The sequence below is a fragment of the Nicotiana sylvestris genome, chromosome 12, assembly GCF_000393655.2.
Source record: "Nicotiana sylvestris chromosome 12, ASM39365v2, whole genome shotgun sequence".
Taxonomy (NCBI): Eukaryota; Viridiplantae; Streptophyta; class Magnoliopsida; order Solanales; family Solanaceae; genus Nicotiana; species Nicotiana sylvestris.
Genome location: NC_091068.1, coordinates 133,369,059 through 133,387,153, shown reverse-complemented (window position 1 = coordinate 133,387,153; position 18,095 = coordinate 133,369,059). Strand labels below are relative to the sequence as shown.

Below are 18,095 nucleotides of genomic sequence, written 5' to 3'. Positions count from 1 at the left end.
AACCCAAAAGAACTTGAGTACTAAAGTGCTGGAAATTTCTCAAAGTATTCAAGCATAGCAGCAAAATTATATTAGATTTTTTATGTATAGGTATCCTAAGCAGAAAGTTTGGATATAATTTTGATTGAAAGGTAGAGAAAACATTATAAGATTCATTTGTATAGTCAACTTTTTTTATATAGCAGAATAATCAAGCCACATAGGCTAAATTACATTGACTTTTCTCTTACTTCATCTTGCGTTCACTTGCCAAATTTTTTGCTACTCTAAAGCAAACGCCTTGTTTAGCAAATATATATTACTCTGACGACTGACAGTACAGAAGAGCTGTTTAAGATAACACTGTATCTTTTTTGTCATTATAAACTAGTTTTACTTGTGTTCCCATATTTTTAACCCCTACCTTGTTTGTCATATTTACCCTCCTTTTTTCAATATTCCATTATTTTAGCAAGCAATAAATAAATAAATTTTGATTTCTTTGAAATATATCATGCGTGAACGATTTTGGAAAGATATCCGAAAGATATGAATCCCCAGCATTCCGAAGAAGACTCTTTTTTATTTTATTATTAATCTATCTATATCTATATAAAAGAGGGAATGGAAGAGGTGACTTGGCAACTCTCTTTGGCCAAGAAATCCATTTATCTTTTTTCTCCTTTTTTGTGTCTTTTTTCCTATTTTTTCCTCATATTGTAAGAATAAAACTACTCAATTAAAGGTCATCATCAACATTTTCGTTGTATGAAACAGTTCAGTAATTAAAGGAACGGTGCATTATTACTCAATTAAAGGGGATCGATGCCATTTTATTGTATGAAAGTATGAAACGGTGCATTACCTAATTAAGGACCGGTGCGTTACTCAATTAAAAAAGTTGTCACTCCATTGGACGAAATGGTGCATAATTAAAGAAGATTAAATTCATTTGATATGAAACGGTGTAGTTTTTCCTTTCATTTGTCTCATAATATAATATAAATGACTGAAAATAATATTCCTCACAAGCTACATCAGGTCACGTTAATCATGAAGTGGGGTTAAGCTACCTGCTTTGTATATATTGTGATATCTACTCGTGGATAATGCAAAAAATTCTAAACAAGAAATCAGGTATGTCTTTGTTATATGTTTGCAATGTCGAGTAAAGCTGAGCATAGACAATGTGATATGACAACTTGATCTCTATGGCCATCAAATGTGTCAATTCTCTCATCAACTATGTTGTAGTCAACTAAAATAATGAAGAGTCATACCATGGGCAGCATTACCCAACAAATGAAGAGCAGTGAAGACATAGAAGAACTTGCACAAATGAAAATAATGAAGAGCCATAATATGGAGTCATCTTGCAACATAAGAGTAGCATTAAATTTACAGTTTTCGTTGTGGCAATCGCAGGATTATGCCTCCAGTGATCAAGCATCTACTGCTAGATATAAGACAGACGGTTAGCACGGCGTTCAAACAAGTTTTATAATTTGAAGCTATCATTGTTTTACTATGGTTGCAAATAAGTTTCTTGCTATTTTGTTTAGCTATGCATTTTGCATGTTATTTTTTAGCAGTCAAAGTACGACAATTGCAGTTAATATGAGCCTTTAGCAACTGGAATTGAGAAGGTGATTCGACAATTGACATTGACATTAATTGTATGCTCTAACTGTAATAGCTTTAGATGTTGAACAGAGAATTGAAAAGTACGTCATAATAATTGTGTAGGTAACATAGTAAATCTTAAAGCCTATATTAGATGGATTTTGGTCTTCTAATATTTAATTCTATCTTATACAAAATACAATGCTTTTAATAGCATACCAGTACGTAACATGGAAATGATGATGTCTTTTTTAAATTTAAAAAAGTATTGCGTTAGAGAATTTGATTTCTTTCTTTTCATGACAAATGGTTTATTTTTTTATTGTTCTTTTCAGGCTAATATTGCTATTGTTTGTTCTCTTATATTTCCTTAGAGGAATATTTAAAAAGAAAGGGCCTGATTAAGGATTTAAAAATGAGTCCAAATAGGAATTGGAATTAATAACTCCTTTTTTCTCTTCACTGATGGTTGTTTAATGTAATAGTTTTAGTCTTATATATGAATGAATAACATATATCTTTAATATTTTTGCTTACAAAAGATTTGCCTTATAGAGGTAAAACTATTAACCAAATGGTTGATCATGAATAAAAGAGGTGGACCGGAGATTGCATGTGTAATTGGAGCAATATGAGTAGACCATTATTTACTTTATAAAAGTAGCAAGAACATGGTGGAATATAAATTTAATAAATTTCATTTTCACGAACAGAATTTGCAATTCCCCAATTATCTATTAGTCTTCATCCAGTGGAATAGTAACAAATTATATATGCTAATTCAATAACAAGTGTTCCCAAACATTAGTACTTTTTCTCAGTAGCATAAACAACAATACCAATTGTTAATATTTAGTTGCTCATTAAGCATATATTATCTTAATTAATTATTAAAATTTATTTTCATAAATGAAGAAAGATTTTGCATGGCAACCCAAACATTCATGACTGATATTCCTAAGAAAGAGTATACGCCATAAAATTGAAGGTTCTACGCTTCCATGTATTTAAACATAGAGAAACTGAAGCTTGATTAATTAGAGAAGAACAATCAACAATGAATTCAATTATACCAAGAAACAATTGGAATATATATAAAAGATAAAATTGATCAAAGAATAAATATTATTTTATTGTTAATATAAACTATAAAAATAGTTATTTATTCATATTTAAATCGTGCGAAGCGCGGATAAATTTACTAGTGATATATTAAAGGCTTTAATAACAAGTTCCATGTGTTCCGAAATTAATTGCAAATTGCTCTGTCAAGACAGCATACCAATGATTCTTTATTTTCAATATGAGAAAGCAAACAATTCATAACATGTGTCTAAATTTTTTTTAAAAAGAAATCTGTCCCAATTTAGAAACCACTAACTCGATCGACATGTTACTTCTTAGTAGTAAGTAATAAACTTGCACATTAACCTTTACGAGAAATTGACATAAAAAGAGATGTTAATGAGGTAAAAATAAATATCACCTAATCATAATCAAGTGAGAAAAGTATATTTAGGTGTTATGTATTTATTGAATTGGCATAAACACTCAAAATTTACACGTTTCCTAGTAATAACAGTAATTAACGTCAACTAGGTTATTTTTGGAATTTGATTAGACGGTTTCTTTAACTAATAGAAACAAGAGTCATTTATCAACGAGGAATATGGTCAAGTAGTAAGTACTCCTTAACTAGAGGTCTAAGATTCGAGTCTTGATATGTAAAGAATAGCTCGGTGCACTAAGCTCCCGCTACGTGCGAGTTCGGGGTAGGGCCAGACCAGAAGGGTCTAAATCTGTATATCTATATAAAAGAGGGAATAGGCAAGCTGACGTGGCATGTCTCATATGCAAGGATTCTCATTTATCTTGATTCTCCTTTTTTGGTCTTTTTCACTCATTTTCCCCGTAAAAAAACTTTACTTCCTTTCCAGCATTAAACAAAAATTTGCAAAACGCTCAAAACGTCCATTACGAAACGTTATGTACAATGACACAGTAAATGACCATTAATTGAAACATCACACCCGTTACACTAAACGACACATTGGTAAGCTTTCAAATATCATTTTGTACATAAGTATAGCATCCCTTCACATTCTATGGATTGCTAAAAAACATAACCTTATTGCGTGGTCCTATTTATATCTCGCTGTCGTCGGAATAGGATCCAAAACTGACAGTAAATTTTCCACCGTGACAATAAAAATCACAAATACCAGAGGAATTGGTGATATAGAAGATCGCCGTAATTTTCTTTTTGATTTTCATGATACTCTCCTTTTATTCCTTTTTACTTCCTTTAGTTATATTTTAGTAATATTCAACATTGCTCTTAGTATTATACAGGACATGTTGCGAGAAAGATCAAACAACCTATACAATTTTTATTTGCACCGTTGACAATTGCTACGGTACGGTTACACTAGTATTCTCTTTCATGTTCTTTATCTGTCAGAATGTACTCATTTATTTTTATATAGGAAGACATAATGAATATTACCAAAAATTAAACAAAATTTGGTATTAAGTAGCTATTTAATTGATATATGAACTTACTGGAACTCCCGAAGCATCACAATATCGTTACATTTGTTTGTATATGTGACATTAATACTAATACTAATTCCAAAATTATCAGCATGTTGAATCCTTGTTTAGAAAATTGCATTAGTTGCACCAACAATCCTTTGCCATAAAATCAGCGCACTCCTTCTCAATTGGACCAATGATAGCAGAACCTTTCATTTTTCCCTTGGGATTCACAATAACACTGACATTATTTTCCAAGTACATGAAGACACCATCCTTTCGTCGCCAAGGTTTACGTTGTCTAACAATGACAGCAGACATGCCTTTCTTCCTTAAACCAGGCTTCCCTTTCTTGACAGTAGCCATCACTATATACCTACAGAATCTATTATTCTCTTATATATCAGTATAATGTACATTCATTAATTTGATAGGGAATTCTAATCTATGCAGGTTGTTACGATGGATCCCGCCAGGGTAATGGTATTTTGTTACATTTAGTTAAAGTAGTTGAATTGATTTTTTAATAAGGCACCTACTAGATATAACAGGATGCAGGAATATTTTTCCTTTTCTAGAAACATTGAATATAATAGATCCTGAGAGTCGGAAGAGTAACCTTGAGAATTAAAGAGTGGGCAATAGGAAAGTGAGGTTAGGCCAAGGAACTTATTTATCTTTTTTCTCTTTTTTGAGTTTTTTTATCATTATTATATCTTCATAACTCTCATCCCATTATCTTCATAACCCATACTTTTAATAATCTCAATAACTCTCATGTCTTTTATATCCACGACCCCCAAATATTTAATATGTAAATTTATGACAATTTATATTTATCTTTTGTCCTTTATTTGTTTTAAAATCTTTATTTTCGTAACTCAAATCTCTTTAACTTCCACTCTTAATAATATCCATAACTCATATGCTTTTCATAACTCCCAAATATTTAATTCAAAATTTAAGATACATTATGATATTCTATCTTTTTTCCTTTTCTTCCTCTTTACAAATATTTTTGGGTCTTCCTTTTTTCTTTAACAAAGACATTTGTGACTATTTTGATTTTATTTATTTCAAAATCATAGTATATACAAGAACAAGAGTACAACAGAAAAGTTCCAGACTTTATGCTACAAGGGCAAGAGGAGGTTGTCGTCATAATGATTTATTTGTTGCTTATCAAAAGACATCTTTACTTCAGTTATGTACAATATTATCTCTCAACATGCACAACTAACTTTAGTTTATATCTTTTTCTTCGTATAATTGGTAGCTTTAAGATGAAATTTATGTAGTTTTTCATTTTAATTAGAGTATTATATAGTTTAGTACTATTTAGATCTTTATCAATTAGATGACACTTAAATAAATTTCATATACTACATACAAGTATCTGCTCAAAATAAACCAAAATTATAGAATTAACCCAATAGTAATATACTATATAAGTGTTTTTGCTCTCATAAAAAGGGATAATATCTAAATTAGTCATAATGGTCTTTTAATGAATTATGCATATTTTTCAAATTTACTAGTGTATAAAATATATAAGGGGTAAAAATATATTTTTAAAGCTTTGACGGAAAAGGGGTACTATTATTACCGTAATGTGTTCAAAAACAGTAAAAATGCTTAAAATTAAGGGGTAATCTTGCTTAACGGAATAGCAAAGACTTGCTGTATCAAATTTCGCGAGACTTCACCTGTTCTGCAAAATGAAATGTCTTTAGCTTACCAAACCTCACAGGTGAAATAAAATGATCTCAATGAAAACTAGGGTTTTTGTACTCTGTTTTCTGCTATTGTCTTCGAATTTCCGTTTTCTGCAAAGCGAGGACACGAAAAAGAACAAATTTCGAGAACGAGAAGCCACTGATGATTCCCTCGCTTACCCCAATTTGTATGTTTCCATTTCCAGCTGTTTAATTGATTTTGACTTTGCATGAACCTCTTTATACTTTGTTATGTTACCACTAATTTATTATACTTTTAAGTCAGAAGTAATATTTTAAACTTTGTGCCGGCCATATAAATTGAGATTGAGATGGAGGGAGTATATAAGTTAAATTAGCATGTTAAACTCCTTCTCTAGTCAAACTTCCTAATAAAATTGGACGACGGAGGAGAGGTGTGCACAAGTAGGGGCGGATTTAGGGTGGCGGAAGGGTGTTCACCCGACCCCCTTCGCCGAAATATTACATTGTATATGTAAGGCAAAACCTATTTTTTACCTCTATATATTATGTTTTGAATCCCCTTGACACAACCCAAAAGCATAGGTTAGTGGTCGAGGGGATTTTCAAAACCTTTGTAAGGTCCTCGGTTCTATCCCCACCAGCCACGACCTTTTGAATTTTTTCCTTTTTTTGAACCCCATTGGTGGTAATCCTGCCTCCGCCACTGCGCACAAGCTAGTTCTTACACCACGGTTATTTAAAAAGAAGCACCCAAGCGTGTAGCCTAAAAGTCAACGAAGTGGGTTGAAATTCCATGTTCTGTGGTACATGTGCTAATGGGAGGTAGCCGGTACCTCGTGGAAATAGTCGAGGTGCGTGCAAGCTGGCCGGGATACTGTAGTTATAAAAAAAATGGGACAGAGAAAATACCATTGAAACATATTTCTTTGAATTTCAACAGCTGATACACTATTGATAAAAACTGAAAAGATTTTAATATTGCTTTTGGTGCTTGTTGCTGGCAGAGATGAGGATGAATTGTTGAATACACAATGCCCTCAGCATTTGGAGCTAAGATGGCAGACAGAAGTTAGTTCTAGTGTATATGCGTCGCCCTTGATTGCTGATATTAACAGGTAACGCGATAAAAGCTTCTTTCTTTTTGTTGGTAAATGGTAATGTGTTTGCTTTTACACTGCCCGTGTGTGTGATGAGTGGCTTAGGATGAATGTTGTGAGTAGTTTACTGTCTCAGACTACTTGTTTCTATAATGGTACTTCGATGAAATATTATCAAGAGTGTAATAGTAAAAAAAAAAAAAATAAGATGAATGATATGGAAGGAGTTATTTCTTTATGACTAACCAAATAGATAACATGTGTACTAGTTGATGAAAATGGGTGGCTGTGAAAAGGTAAATGCCTATGTGTTCAAGACCTTGCCCAATAATCACAGGGAAAAAGCTATATTAATGGCGAAATACATAAACAACCCCTTTAAGTTGTCCTCAACGGCCAACTGAACACCTCAACTGAGCCTATTTTCATCTAGACATTTCAAGCATTTAATAAAGTAGATCAACTAAACACCAAAGACCAACAAACATGATGCGTGTGTTACAATTGCAGATGACATGTCAAATGGACAAATCATTAAATGACACGTGTATTTGTTTTAAAAAAAAGATTATGTATTAACTTTCCCTACCCATGGTGACTAACCCAACTAAGTGAAGATTTTCATCAGCGAAGAATCAATTACCAAATTCTATTGTGGTGAAATTGAAAGATTTTAGATGTTTTTTTTTTTTTCAGATTTGGGGTAAAGGGAGATGAATGAGGTGATGATAGTTCTTTGGTGGTGTAATACTGGAGATGATATGGAGGAAAGGTCATTGGTGTGTGTTCTATGAGTGATTGGTGTTTGGTCTAATGAAAAATGGTGAGAGGAATATGTTACGGTGGATTGGTGTGTGTGATAAAGGTGTATAATTGAATTGAGGCTATGGACATGGCAGTGGAATTAGCTTTCAGATTTGATATTTTTGGATTTGTTTAGTAGTGGACAAAGGTTGTGATAGTGATAGAAATTCTGTCCAGGATATATTTTTTTCTTTATGGGTTTCTATGGAACACAGAAAAGAAAAAATTATAAAAGTGCCTTCCCTGTATAACTCCGAAAATGGTTCGAGTGATAAGCCTGTCGGCGGCGATACCTGGTGGCTTTATGGCATGAAAGGGGAAGGTGGAGAGAAAGGTTTGGTGCTCATCGAATGGTGGAGGAAAAAATTGGAGAAGAAGGAGGTGGGGTCCACATTAATTTTCGGAAAAAAAATGGATAAATGTAATTTTAAAGAGTTTCACGCGTTCCACTCTGAGTGTAACACACAAATTTTGCCATATCAGTATAAGGGGTTTAAGAGACGCGTTTCTGCTTAGCAAAAAGTGTCTATTTGATCATTAGCATTTTTGAGGTGTTCAGTTGGTCGTTGAGGACAACTTAAAGGGGTTGTTTATGTATTTCGCCTATATTAATCCTAGTTATGCTTGAGATTCAACGAAATTGCATGAAGTTGCTCATTTTTGAAGTTGAGTAGTGTCATTTATTGTTTTATTTTTCGTAGATTTATTCATTTTGGAGATGTTTCTGGATTTTTATCACAGTGATGGAAAGCTTGAGGTGGTAGTTCCCTCTTTTGTTCATTACTTGGAAGTTCTGGAAGGTTCTGATGGAGATAAAGTTCCAGGTATGATTTGTGGAAAAGTGGTTATAAGAATAAATGCAAACTTATTTGATTGGCTACAGAAACCTCGCATCATGCTGATATATAAGTTGAACGCTAAGATGTAAATTTATACACTGTGAAAAACTCATTTTTGATATGAAGAGATGATCTACATGAATAATAATGAGGTTTGAAGCAGGTTATATCTAAATCATATGACATTCTAGTAATTTGATAATTTTAAATCATCAGGATGGCCAGCTTTCCATCAATCAACTGTTCATTCCACTCCTTTTCTGTACGACATTGACAAGGATGGGGTGAGGGAGATAGGTTTGGCCACTTATAATGGTGAGGTGCTCTTTTTCAGGTATGGATATAGCATATTTTCTAACTGTTCTCCTGAAGTTGAGGCATTTTCTGCATTTAGCATGACCTTGTTAGATTTACATAGGGTCTCAGGATACTTGATGTCGGATAAATTGGAGATTCCTCGGCTGAGAGTTAAAAAAGATTGGCATGTGGGTTTGAATCTGGACCCAGTAGACCGTTCTCATCCAGACGTCCATGATGACCAACTCATACAGGAGGCTGTCAAGGACTCTATTGCCCGTGAGAATTTCCTTTTACATTTGCTTTTCAGTCACCTTGTTTCCTCTTAGTAATTCCTGCTTGTTTATGTTATATGCTACCAAGCTAGCTCAGAATAGGCAATTTTTTAAATGTGATGTGACAGTTTTTATATATCTACAGAGCCATGAGGTGGAAACTTTTCCTTATGTTTTATAAGTTATTCTCTTGTTAGTAAGGTCCAGAATAGATTGCTGCGATATATTCCTGATTTTACAATGCTTAATTAATTTACCTGTTATCCTGTAGGGCCTATTTCTCAAATATTTCTGTTGTTATTTGGTACCTTTGGCTATATTTTTCTCAGCACTGGTGCACTTAATCCTATGTTGCAGCTCTTAACTTTTTTCACCTATTTACCAGTTCTACCCCCTCGGTTCTTGTTTTCCAGTATTCAACTGTTTCTCAATGGGATTCCAGCCCTTTCGCATCTACATAGATTTGTCTTGCCACCGGGGAAAGACTATTTTCCCTAAATAATTATCAACATGTCAAGAGGGATACTCTTATTTGTTTTTGCTTATTTGGTGATGTTATGCTCTCAGGATAACCTGTTTCCTTTAGAAGTGGATGCTACATATTGACCTTCATCAATTGCATTTTATCTTAAATCATATCTTTAATTCGAATTCTTTTAGGTCACAATGCATCTACTCATGGAGGCAATCATTCAAAGTCTACTGCATCAGAAGTTAACACGGAAACCCATTCTATTCAAAAAGAAGCCAACCATGATGCATCATCTAATGCTTCAATATCTTTGCCATCAGAAGTTTCACCTAACACATCAAATTCATCTAATTTAGAGGACCAAAAGGGGAAGAATGATAGTCTAGCTGATGCAGAAGTTAAAATCACTAACTTGAGCAATATTACTCTGAGTTCTGATAATGAGAAACTTAGCAATTTGGAGAATGGAACAAGTAAGGGGAGAAGGCTTCTTGAAGATGATGTCTTGAGAAGATCAGAGGAAAGTGGTTCCAGATCCGAAGATGTTAGAGCTGCAACTGTGGAAAATGAAGAAGGTCTGGAAGCGGATGCTGATTCATCTTTTGAGTTATTCCGAGATAATGAGGAGCTGCCTGATGATTATGATTATGACTATGATGATTACCTTGATGATGATGAAGAAGAATGGAGAGGTGAAGATTTTGATGAAGCAGAACACGAAAAATTGGAGAATTATGTTCATATTGATGCTCATGTTTTATGTACTCCTGTAAGTCTCTCGGACAAAACAGCTTATTTGGTTTGATACTTCATTGTCGTTAAATGTCAGGTAACAAATTTTAGTGGATGTGGTTGCTTCTATCAGGTCATTGCTGACATTGACAGTGACGGGGTGTCAGAGATGATTGTTGCAGTATCCTACTTCTTTGACCATGAGTAAGTTTTTTCATTATGGTGCTATTTTGGTTTTACATTGTTTTCTTGTTTCTCGGTTTCCGACTGAAGTCTCGGTTGATTTCTTTACTCCTATATTGAAGTCATTGAATTTTCCTTATATGGTATATGCTATTAAAGACTTGCAGAGCAATTTTTGGGGGCGAAACATCAAGCTTCCTCTTATCTGTGCCCTGTTAATTGCTTGTCCCCCCCCCTCCCCTTTGGACATTTGTTGCTGCTATTAAATGGAAATTAGACTGCATTGTGTAATCTTGAAGTGAGCTTCTTGTTGATTGGATAATGACTACTCCTTCCAGAAAAGGATGTTTACTTGGGTATGTGGTGTTGAGCTAAAACTTCAGCTTGGTTATATTGATAGCTTGTATTATACATTTCAGTTCTCATAACACAACTGCCAAACAAATATAGGAGTTGCAATTGTTCGAGTCAAGATCTTTTAATTAAATGCTATTTATCTGAGGTCTATCTTTTTTATAGGAGCTTAGCTTTGAACTTCTTGATGTGCATTACTGTATGAGCATATATATATATATATATATATATATATATATATATATATATATATATATATTTAAATGACTAAAATCTCCTCCTTTTTTCTTTATCAAGTAGATCCCCTTTACTTTCCTCCACTTAAGGTCTCTTTTAGTATTAGACAGCTCATTAAACTTTCGGAAGTCAATTGTGCACCCACAAAAAAAAAATGATTGATCATAAATTTACAGGTACTACAACAATCAGGAGCATTTGAAGGAACTTGGAGACATTGACATAGAAAAATATGTCGCTGGTGGTATTGTTGTTTTTAATCTAGAAACCAAGCAAGTTAAATGGACTGCACAGCTGGACCTAAGTACTGACAATGGGAACTTCCGTGGCTATATATACTCTTCTCCTACCGTGATTGATTTGGATGGTGATGGAAAATTGGACATTCTAGTTGGGACCTCTTATGGCTTGTTTTATGTGTTGGATCACAACGGTAATCCTCTGTTGAGGTCTTTTCTTCCTTGTTACTTAATTTTTAATCATGTTGCTGATGTCTGGCGTAAGTCGGTCAATCAATCAATCAACTCTACCTCAATCCTGAAATTATTTGGCTTCAGCTATATGAATCCTATGTAGGCACTAGGGGTGTCAAATAGGCGGGGTTGGACTAAATGCAGCCAGGTTAAAATGGGTTGAAGCAATAAATCGGTTGGGCTATAAGCAACCCAAATGTTTGCTTGGGTGAAAATGAGCGGGTTAGTTTGAGCTAAATAATGGGTTATAACCAACTTGTCCAACTCAAAAGCTTTTCTCATTTGTTTGTTATTTTATAATTTAATTAAGTACGAAATCAACCTAATAAAAGTTTTTCCTTGTATATCATGTCTATTTCAAATAAGCTAGACTAAAACTTATTTTCTATGCTTTTATAAGTGCTCTTATGGGTCAATTTCGACTACAAATGCAGCCCAAAAATGGCCCAAGCTTTTAGATGGGCTAATTTGGGCATAGGCCAGCTAATGAACATATTCACAACCCAAAGCGTCCAAGTTTGGGCGGTTGGCGGGTAATACTTTCCTGGGCTAAATTTGACACCCCTAATCCTATGAATCCTTTATTTTGTCCATTTCATTTTAATACTAAATAATTCAGAAGAAATTATAACTGTTCTTTCCTATGTGATCTGGAATTACTTTCCCATCACTAGAGACATGTTGGTTTAATAGCCTGTCCTGTCATGGTAATTGTAATGCTTTGTGTCATCTTAGAATGTAACTGCCTGCTATATTTCCTCTTTGATTAAGCCTATGAGATTTGGAGTCACTCATAGTCATTGATAGACCAAATAAGGTTTGGGGTCTCGCATAGTCAAATATACACCAAATAATAGTTAATTGTGCAATCGGCATTCTGTTGACCTCTCCTCTTGGACGGCCATAGACGTGCCGCGCTAAGTGGCAAGTCAGATTATGAAGTGTTATCCTCTTAATTGCTTTTTTTTTTTGTCATCCTCTCAAATCTTTAGCCTGTTCTGGTTGATATTATTGTTCTTATCGTTGTACCATTTGGAGACTAAAGACCTTCTACATCAGGCAAAGTGAGGGATAAGTTTCCTCTCGAAATGGCTGAAATCCAAGGAGCAGTAGTTGCAGCTGATATCAATGATGATGGCAAGATTGAACTAGTTACCACAGATTCACATGGAAATGTTGCTGCTTGGACTGCACAGGGCACAGAAATTTGGGAAAAGCATCTCAAGAGCCTAGTTCCTCAGGGTCCTACCATTGGTGATGTGGATGGAGATGGCCATACAGATGTTGTTTTCCCAACACTTTCAGGGAATATATATGTTCTGAGTGGCAAGGATGGTTCATTTGTACGTCCATATCCTTATAGGACTCATGGTAGAGTGATGAATCGAGTTGTTCTTGTTGATTTGAGCAAACGTGGGGAGAAGAAAAAAGGGCTTACCATTGTCACGACGTCATTTGATGGTTATTTGTATCTCATAGACGGACCAACATCATGTGCTGATGTTGTAGATATTGGTGAAACTTCGTAAGACATACCCATACATTCTCTTTTTTTCTTATTTTTGTTTTGTTTGTTTGTAATTTTAAGTATAAACTTATCTTTGAGCAGCTAATATGTTTTCTGTTCATCGCAGATACAGCATGGTCTTGGCTGACAACGTTGATGGCGGAGATGACCTTGATCTTATTGTAACAACCATGAATGGTAATGTCTTCTGTTTCTCCACGCCTGCTCCACATCATCCCCTCAAAGTAAGTGAGAAATTCTGTCTGTTTTTGCTTAAGTATTCGTGTTCTCTGCTTATTAACACGTTATGTACGCCAGGCTTGGAGATCTCCTAACCAAGGGAGAAACAATGCTGCTTACCGTAATGATCGTGAGGGGATCTATGCAACTCCATCTTCAAGAGCTTTCCGTGATGAAGAAGGCAAGAGCTTCTGGGTTGAAATAGAAATTGTTGATAAATACAGATACCCATATGGGTCCCAAGCTCCTTATAATGTCACGGTAAAAAGCTTTCACTTACTTGGTCTATCTCGTATACTATTAAAATCTCATCAGTTATTTCTTAATTCTTCATTGTGACAGGTGAGCTTGTTAGTTCCTGGTAATTACCAAGGGGAACGAACTGTCAAGCAAAATAAGATATTCAACCGTCCTGGAAAACATCGTATTATGCTCCCAACTGTTAGTGTGAGGACTGCTGGGACTGTATTGTTGGAGATGGTTGACAAGAATGGGCTATATTTCTCTGATGATTTCTCTCTAACGTTCCATATGTATTATTATAAGTTATTGAAATGGCTTCTCGTACTCCCTATGCTGGGGATGTTTGGTGTCCTTGTAATCCTTCGTCCGCAGGAGGCCATGCCACTACCATCATTTTCACGGAACTGATTTGTGATGTTGCAATCACCTATATTACAACTAACTTGCATCAGGTGCCAGAAATGAAGCAATCACTTCTCCGGACCTTGAGCTGAGAGGCAACTTCCGATACTGAGTGTGATCAATGGTTTAAATACGGCTGTTCAGAAATTTTTCATTATTGTGAGAGGATGTATTGTGAACAGTAGAGTACTTGAAAAAGTATTTGCCTTGATCAGACCTGAATCTCTGTGTACAGTCAAGTCTCTGGTTTTTGTGGGGGTTAATCTTTGTGATCCTTTGAACGCATCCTGTGAACTATTGAGATATTTAGGGACCCGAATTTTGTGAAGTGAATATTTCCACGGTAAGAATGGTTGTGGACCTGTGATTGACCCATTTTTTTATGTACAAAGGTATTTACTAGTTGAGTGCTCATGTAGTGTTACTATTAAACCAGCTTTACCAGTTGGTGCATACTTATGGGTTTATTATTGCACTGTGCTGTCTCAAAATTTGCTGGCGACCAGTGGTGAAAGTGACCGAGAAAAGAAAGAACTCAAATTGATGGTATATTTTCTTGAAACAAAAAAATCTTACTCTATCAAGGATGGTGACAGAACGTTTACTGTGTAAACTGAAATTTACATTGGTGATGCCGGGAAGTAACCTCTTTCACTTATTATTACTGTATTTTTAGCTTTGCTCTGATTATCTTGTGATATTGAACGTAATTATCTCGTATTTACTAACGGTTGTTTCTTTTGCTTCAGTGTTTTTATTATCTTCTTGTTGCATACATGTTTTACCGTTCAACTATAGTAAATACCCTCATGTAAACAGCGGGGGCAGTCTGGTATGTAAATCTAAAGTATTCAGCCATGGCCTATACGGATATACCTATTTTTTTTAAAAGTTTTAATTTGTACACACTTTTTAAATAACTTTAGCCTTCTTTCTCCTTCTCCTCCTTCGTTTTCTTCTTCTTCTTCTTCTTCTTCTTCTTCTTTCTTCTGCTATTGTTGGTGCTGCTATGAAACTTCAGTTCATGGGATGATTGCCATAAATATGTTTATCAGATTATTTAAAAACAAATTATAAATAATTACGTAAGTTAGTAGACAATAATTTGTGAATATTTTCGCGTACGTAAGTTAGTAGACAATGATAATTTTGTTCTTTTCACGTTTATTGTTTCCAAAATTTATGATTTAGATATTGTTGGTAATCTGATTATTTATCTAGTATGTTAAAAGCTTTTTCAAAAATTTCAGCTTATATAGTGCTGAAGTTTTTACAAATGAACTAAATAACTTCAGCATCTTCTGCTGAAGTTTTTGAAAAAGCTTTATGACAAAACTAATGAATCCATGACAAAAAAACTTCAGCTTTTAATGCTGGAGTTTTTACAAATGAACTAAATAACTTCAGCATCTTCTGCTGAAATTTTTGAAAAAGCTTATCCAGGACAAAAAAAACTTCAGCTTATTTAGTGCTGAAGTTTTTATAAATGAACTAAATAACTTCAGCATTTTCTGCTGAAGTTTTTGAAAAAGCTTAATGACAAAACTAATGAATCCAGGACAAAAAAGCTTCAGCTTATTTAGTGCAATTACAAACAAAAACTTCAGCAAATAGAGAATAAAACTTCAGCTACTATGCTTAAGTTCAACAATTACAAACAAAAACTTCAGCAAATAGAGAACAAAAATTCAGCTACTATGCTTAAGTTCAACAATTACAAACAAAAACTTCAGCACACTTGCAACTTCAGGGTCGTCTACTAGAATGCTGAAGTTTTGCGTGATAGCCTTTGCTACTTCAGCTCTGTATGCTGAAGTTATGCGAAAAAGTGGGTACGCTTGCAACTTTTTTTTTACAAAGTGGACACAGTTAAAATGTGACCCAAAAAGCGGGTATAGATGCAAATCCCCCAAAATAAATTAAGTCTTTGTTAATAGCTCTAAGTCGGGAGAAATTAAAAAATAGTCAGATTTACAAGTGATCATTCAAAAATAGCCACAATTTCAAAAGTAATTGAAATTTAGCCACTTTTCATGTAAAGATAAATTTGAACGAAAACACTGTTCAAAATCCGGAAAAATATCCCAGTATAATATACCGGTCCAGCATAATATACTGGAGATTTGAGCATCGGTGCTCCAATCTCCAGTATATTATGTTGGAACTTTCCGCGTGCTAGAGTTCCAACATAATATGCTGGAAGTTCATACACAGGTGCACCGATCTCCAGTATATTATGCTGGAACTTTTCGTGTTGCAGCAAAATAGTGGCTATTTTTCAATGACTTTGCAAACGCTGGCTATTTTTGAATGTCCAGTCCGAAAACTGGCTAGCCCGTGCTATTTTTATCTCTAAGTCTAAAAGGATCCAGCCATATGCCTAGCAGGATATTGTTTCGGGAAAACAAAGCAACTATTGTCAAACCTCTCTATAACAGCCTCGTTTGTTCCGAATATTTTTGGATGTTATAGCGAAGTGCTATTATAGAGAACAAATATTATAACATAACATAATATTTGGTTCTGGAAAAAGCTTGACTTTTATAGTGAAGTATTGTTATATAGGGATATTGTTATAGAAAAGTCTGATTGTAGCTCTAAATCTAAAAGGATCCAAGTCTAACCAGATATCATTTATGGAAAACAAAGTACTTAAGTTTTTGGAAATAACTCTAAGAGCATGTTTGGCCATAAGAATCTTTTCACTTTTTTTTTCGAAAATTTCACTTTTTTTTCAAAATCAGTGTTTGGCCATAAAATTTTCCTTTTTGAAACTTTTTCGAAAATTTGAAAAACTCCAAAAAATTGTTTTTTCAAAATTTTCACTCAGATCACTCACAAAATTCAAAAATATCCCAAAATTATATTGATATCCAAATACAAGTTTAATTTTCAAATATCATTTTGCTTGAATTTTTTTTGTGAAATTTATAATTCTTATGTCCAAACGCCCACTAAATCTGAAAGGATCCTGCCATAGGACTAAACAAATAATCAGAGGACATGGTTTTGACTTGATTTAAGTTGGGGGAAATGATACTGTATAACCGCTCTAAAAATAATAGCCGAATATATATATATAAATATATAAATTTTATACACTTTTTGAATTACCTAATGTAAATAGATTCTGCCGCGGACTAAAAGCGAAAAAACTCATTTAAGTTTAGAGCATGTAAACCCAACCTGGAAAGCTCTTGTTGGACCCACTTTCTGTCCTGCGTAAGAAAAAATGAATGCACAAATATCTATAGATGACTTTCTTGAAATTCTGATTAAAAAGAATTATAGCTTAAAATGTCAGATAATTATGTGAGCTATCAACATTTTCAATAATCAGCTAAGGATCTACTTGGGATAATTAAAAATCCACTAAGAAGGTATATATACTATATGCATAGAAAATTGCCCTGTTGTATTATACTAAATAGGCAATTTGACTATTATGCTTGAAAAATAGCCCTGTTGTATTAAGCTTAAAAATAGGGGTGTACATAGGTCGGGTTAGTTCAGATTTTATAATTACCAAACCAATCCAATTGTGTCGGGTTATTAAATCTAAAGACCAAACCAAACCAATAAATTTCGGGTTTTTCACTCTCGCTTTTTCTCTGATTTTTTCCGGTAAAATCTTCGTAGAACAAAACATATAAAATTGTGCTAAAAATATTTCTTTAATCCTAGTAAGATACAACTATATAAAGTACTTTCCAAGAAAATAATACAAAATATGAGATGTGCCATGGTAGTATCCTAAAATATTTAACAATAAAGACAATAAAATTATATAATATAAATATTGCTAATTAAAAAGTCATAATAAAAATAGACATAATCTAAAAGTAATAAGTTATTCTAAATAAGTAGAGTAATAAGGGAGTATTAATTACATGACTAAATGCTAAAGAAAAATTAAAAATAGGTTATGCATTTTTATCTAAATTATTGCAAAACAAAAAATAGATATTCAATACATTTCCGTTCGTAGTATTGAATTGAATGTCTTTTGTTAGTATTAGTATTGATTTGATTTTGGTTGGGCTTTTGTTAGCATTACTTAATTTACTCATATTAATGGCTATAAAACTTATTGGTACATTCCA

General features: G+C 33.8%; 1 protein-coding gene across 2 annotated transcripts; it reads left to right on the top strand.

Moving 5' to 3' along the window:
- Window positions 1–5,797: 5,797 nt before the first annotated feature.
- LOC104235475 (protein DEFECTIVE IN EXINE FORMATION 1-like) lies at window positions 5,798–14,740 on the top strand. 2 transcript variants are annotated; one of them, XM_009789253.2, is made up of 12 exons: window positions 5,798–6,040; window positions 6,842–6,952; window positions 8,480–8,562; window positions 8,794–8,911; window positions 8,996–9,153; window positions 9,810–10,390; window positions 10,487–10,557; window positions 11,304–11,560; window positions 12,660–13,125; window positions 13,235–13,352; window positions 13,426–13,608; window positions 13,690–14,740. In XM_009789253.2, the coding sequence occupies exons 1-12, from the start codon at window positions 5,898–5,900 to the stop codon at window positions 13,996–13,998; spliced, it is 2,598 nt and encodes an 865-aa protein (XP_009787555.1). In that variant the 5' UTR covers window positions 5,798–5,897; the 3' UTR covers window positions 13,999–14,740. The 2 variants fall into 2 exon arrangements, with proteins under 2 accessions (XP_009787555.1, XP_009787556.1); XM_009789254.2 differs by having other exon boundaries at window positions 5,931–6,040; window positions 8,986–9,153.
- Window positions 14,741–18,095: the final 3,355 nt, after the last annotated feature.

Coding starts and splice junctions, on each gene's coding strand:
- LOC104235475 (XM_009789253.2), top strand. CDS start 5,898: ATGATCTCAATGAAAACTAGGGTTTTTGTACTCTGTTTTCTGCTATTG. Junction 9,154..9,809: donor TGTCAAGGACTCTATTGCCC/GTGAGAATTTCC, acceptor GAATTCTTTTAG/GTCACAATGCATCTACTCAT. Junction 10,558..11,303: donor TCCTACTTCTTTGACCATGA/GTAAGTTTTTTC, acceptor ATAAATTTACAG/GTACTACAACAATCAGGAGC.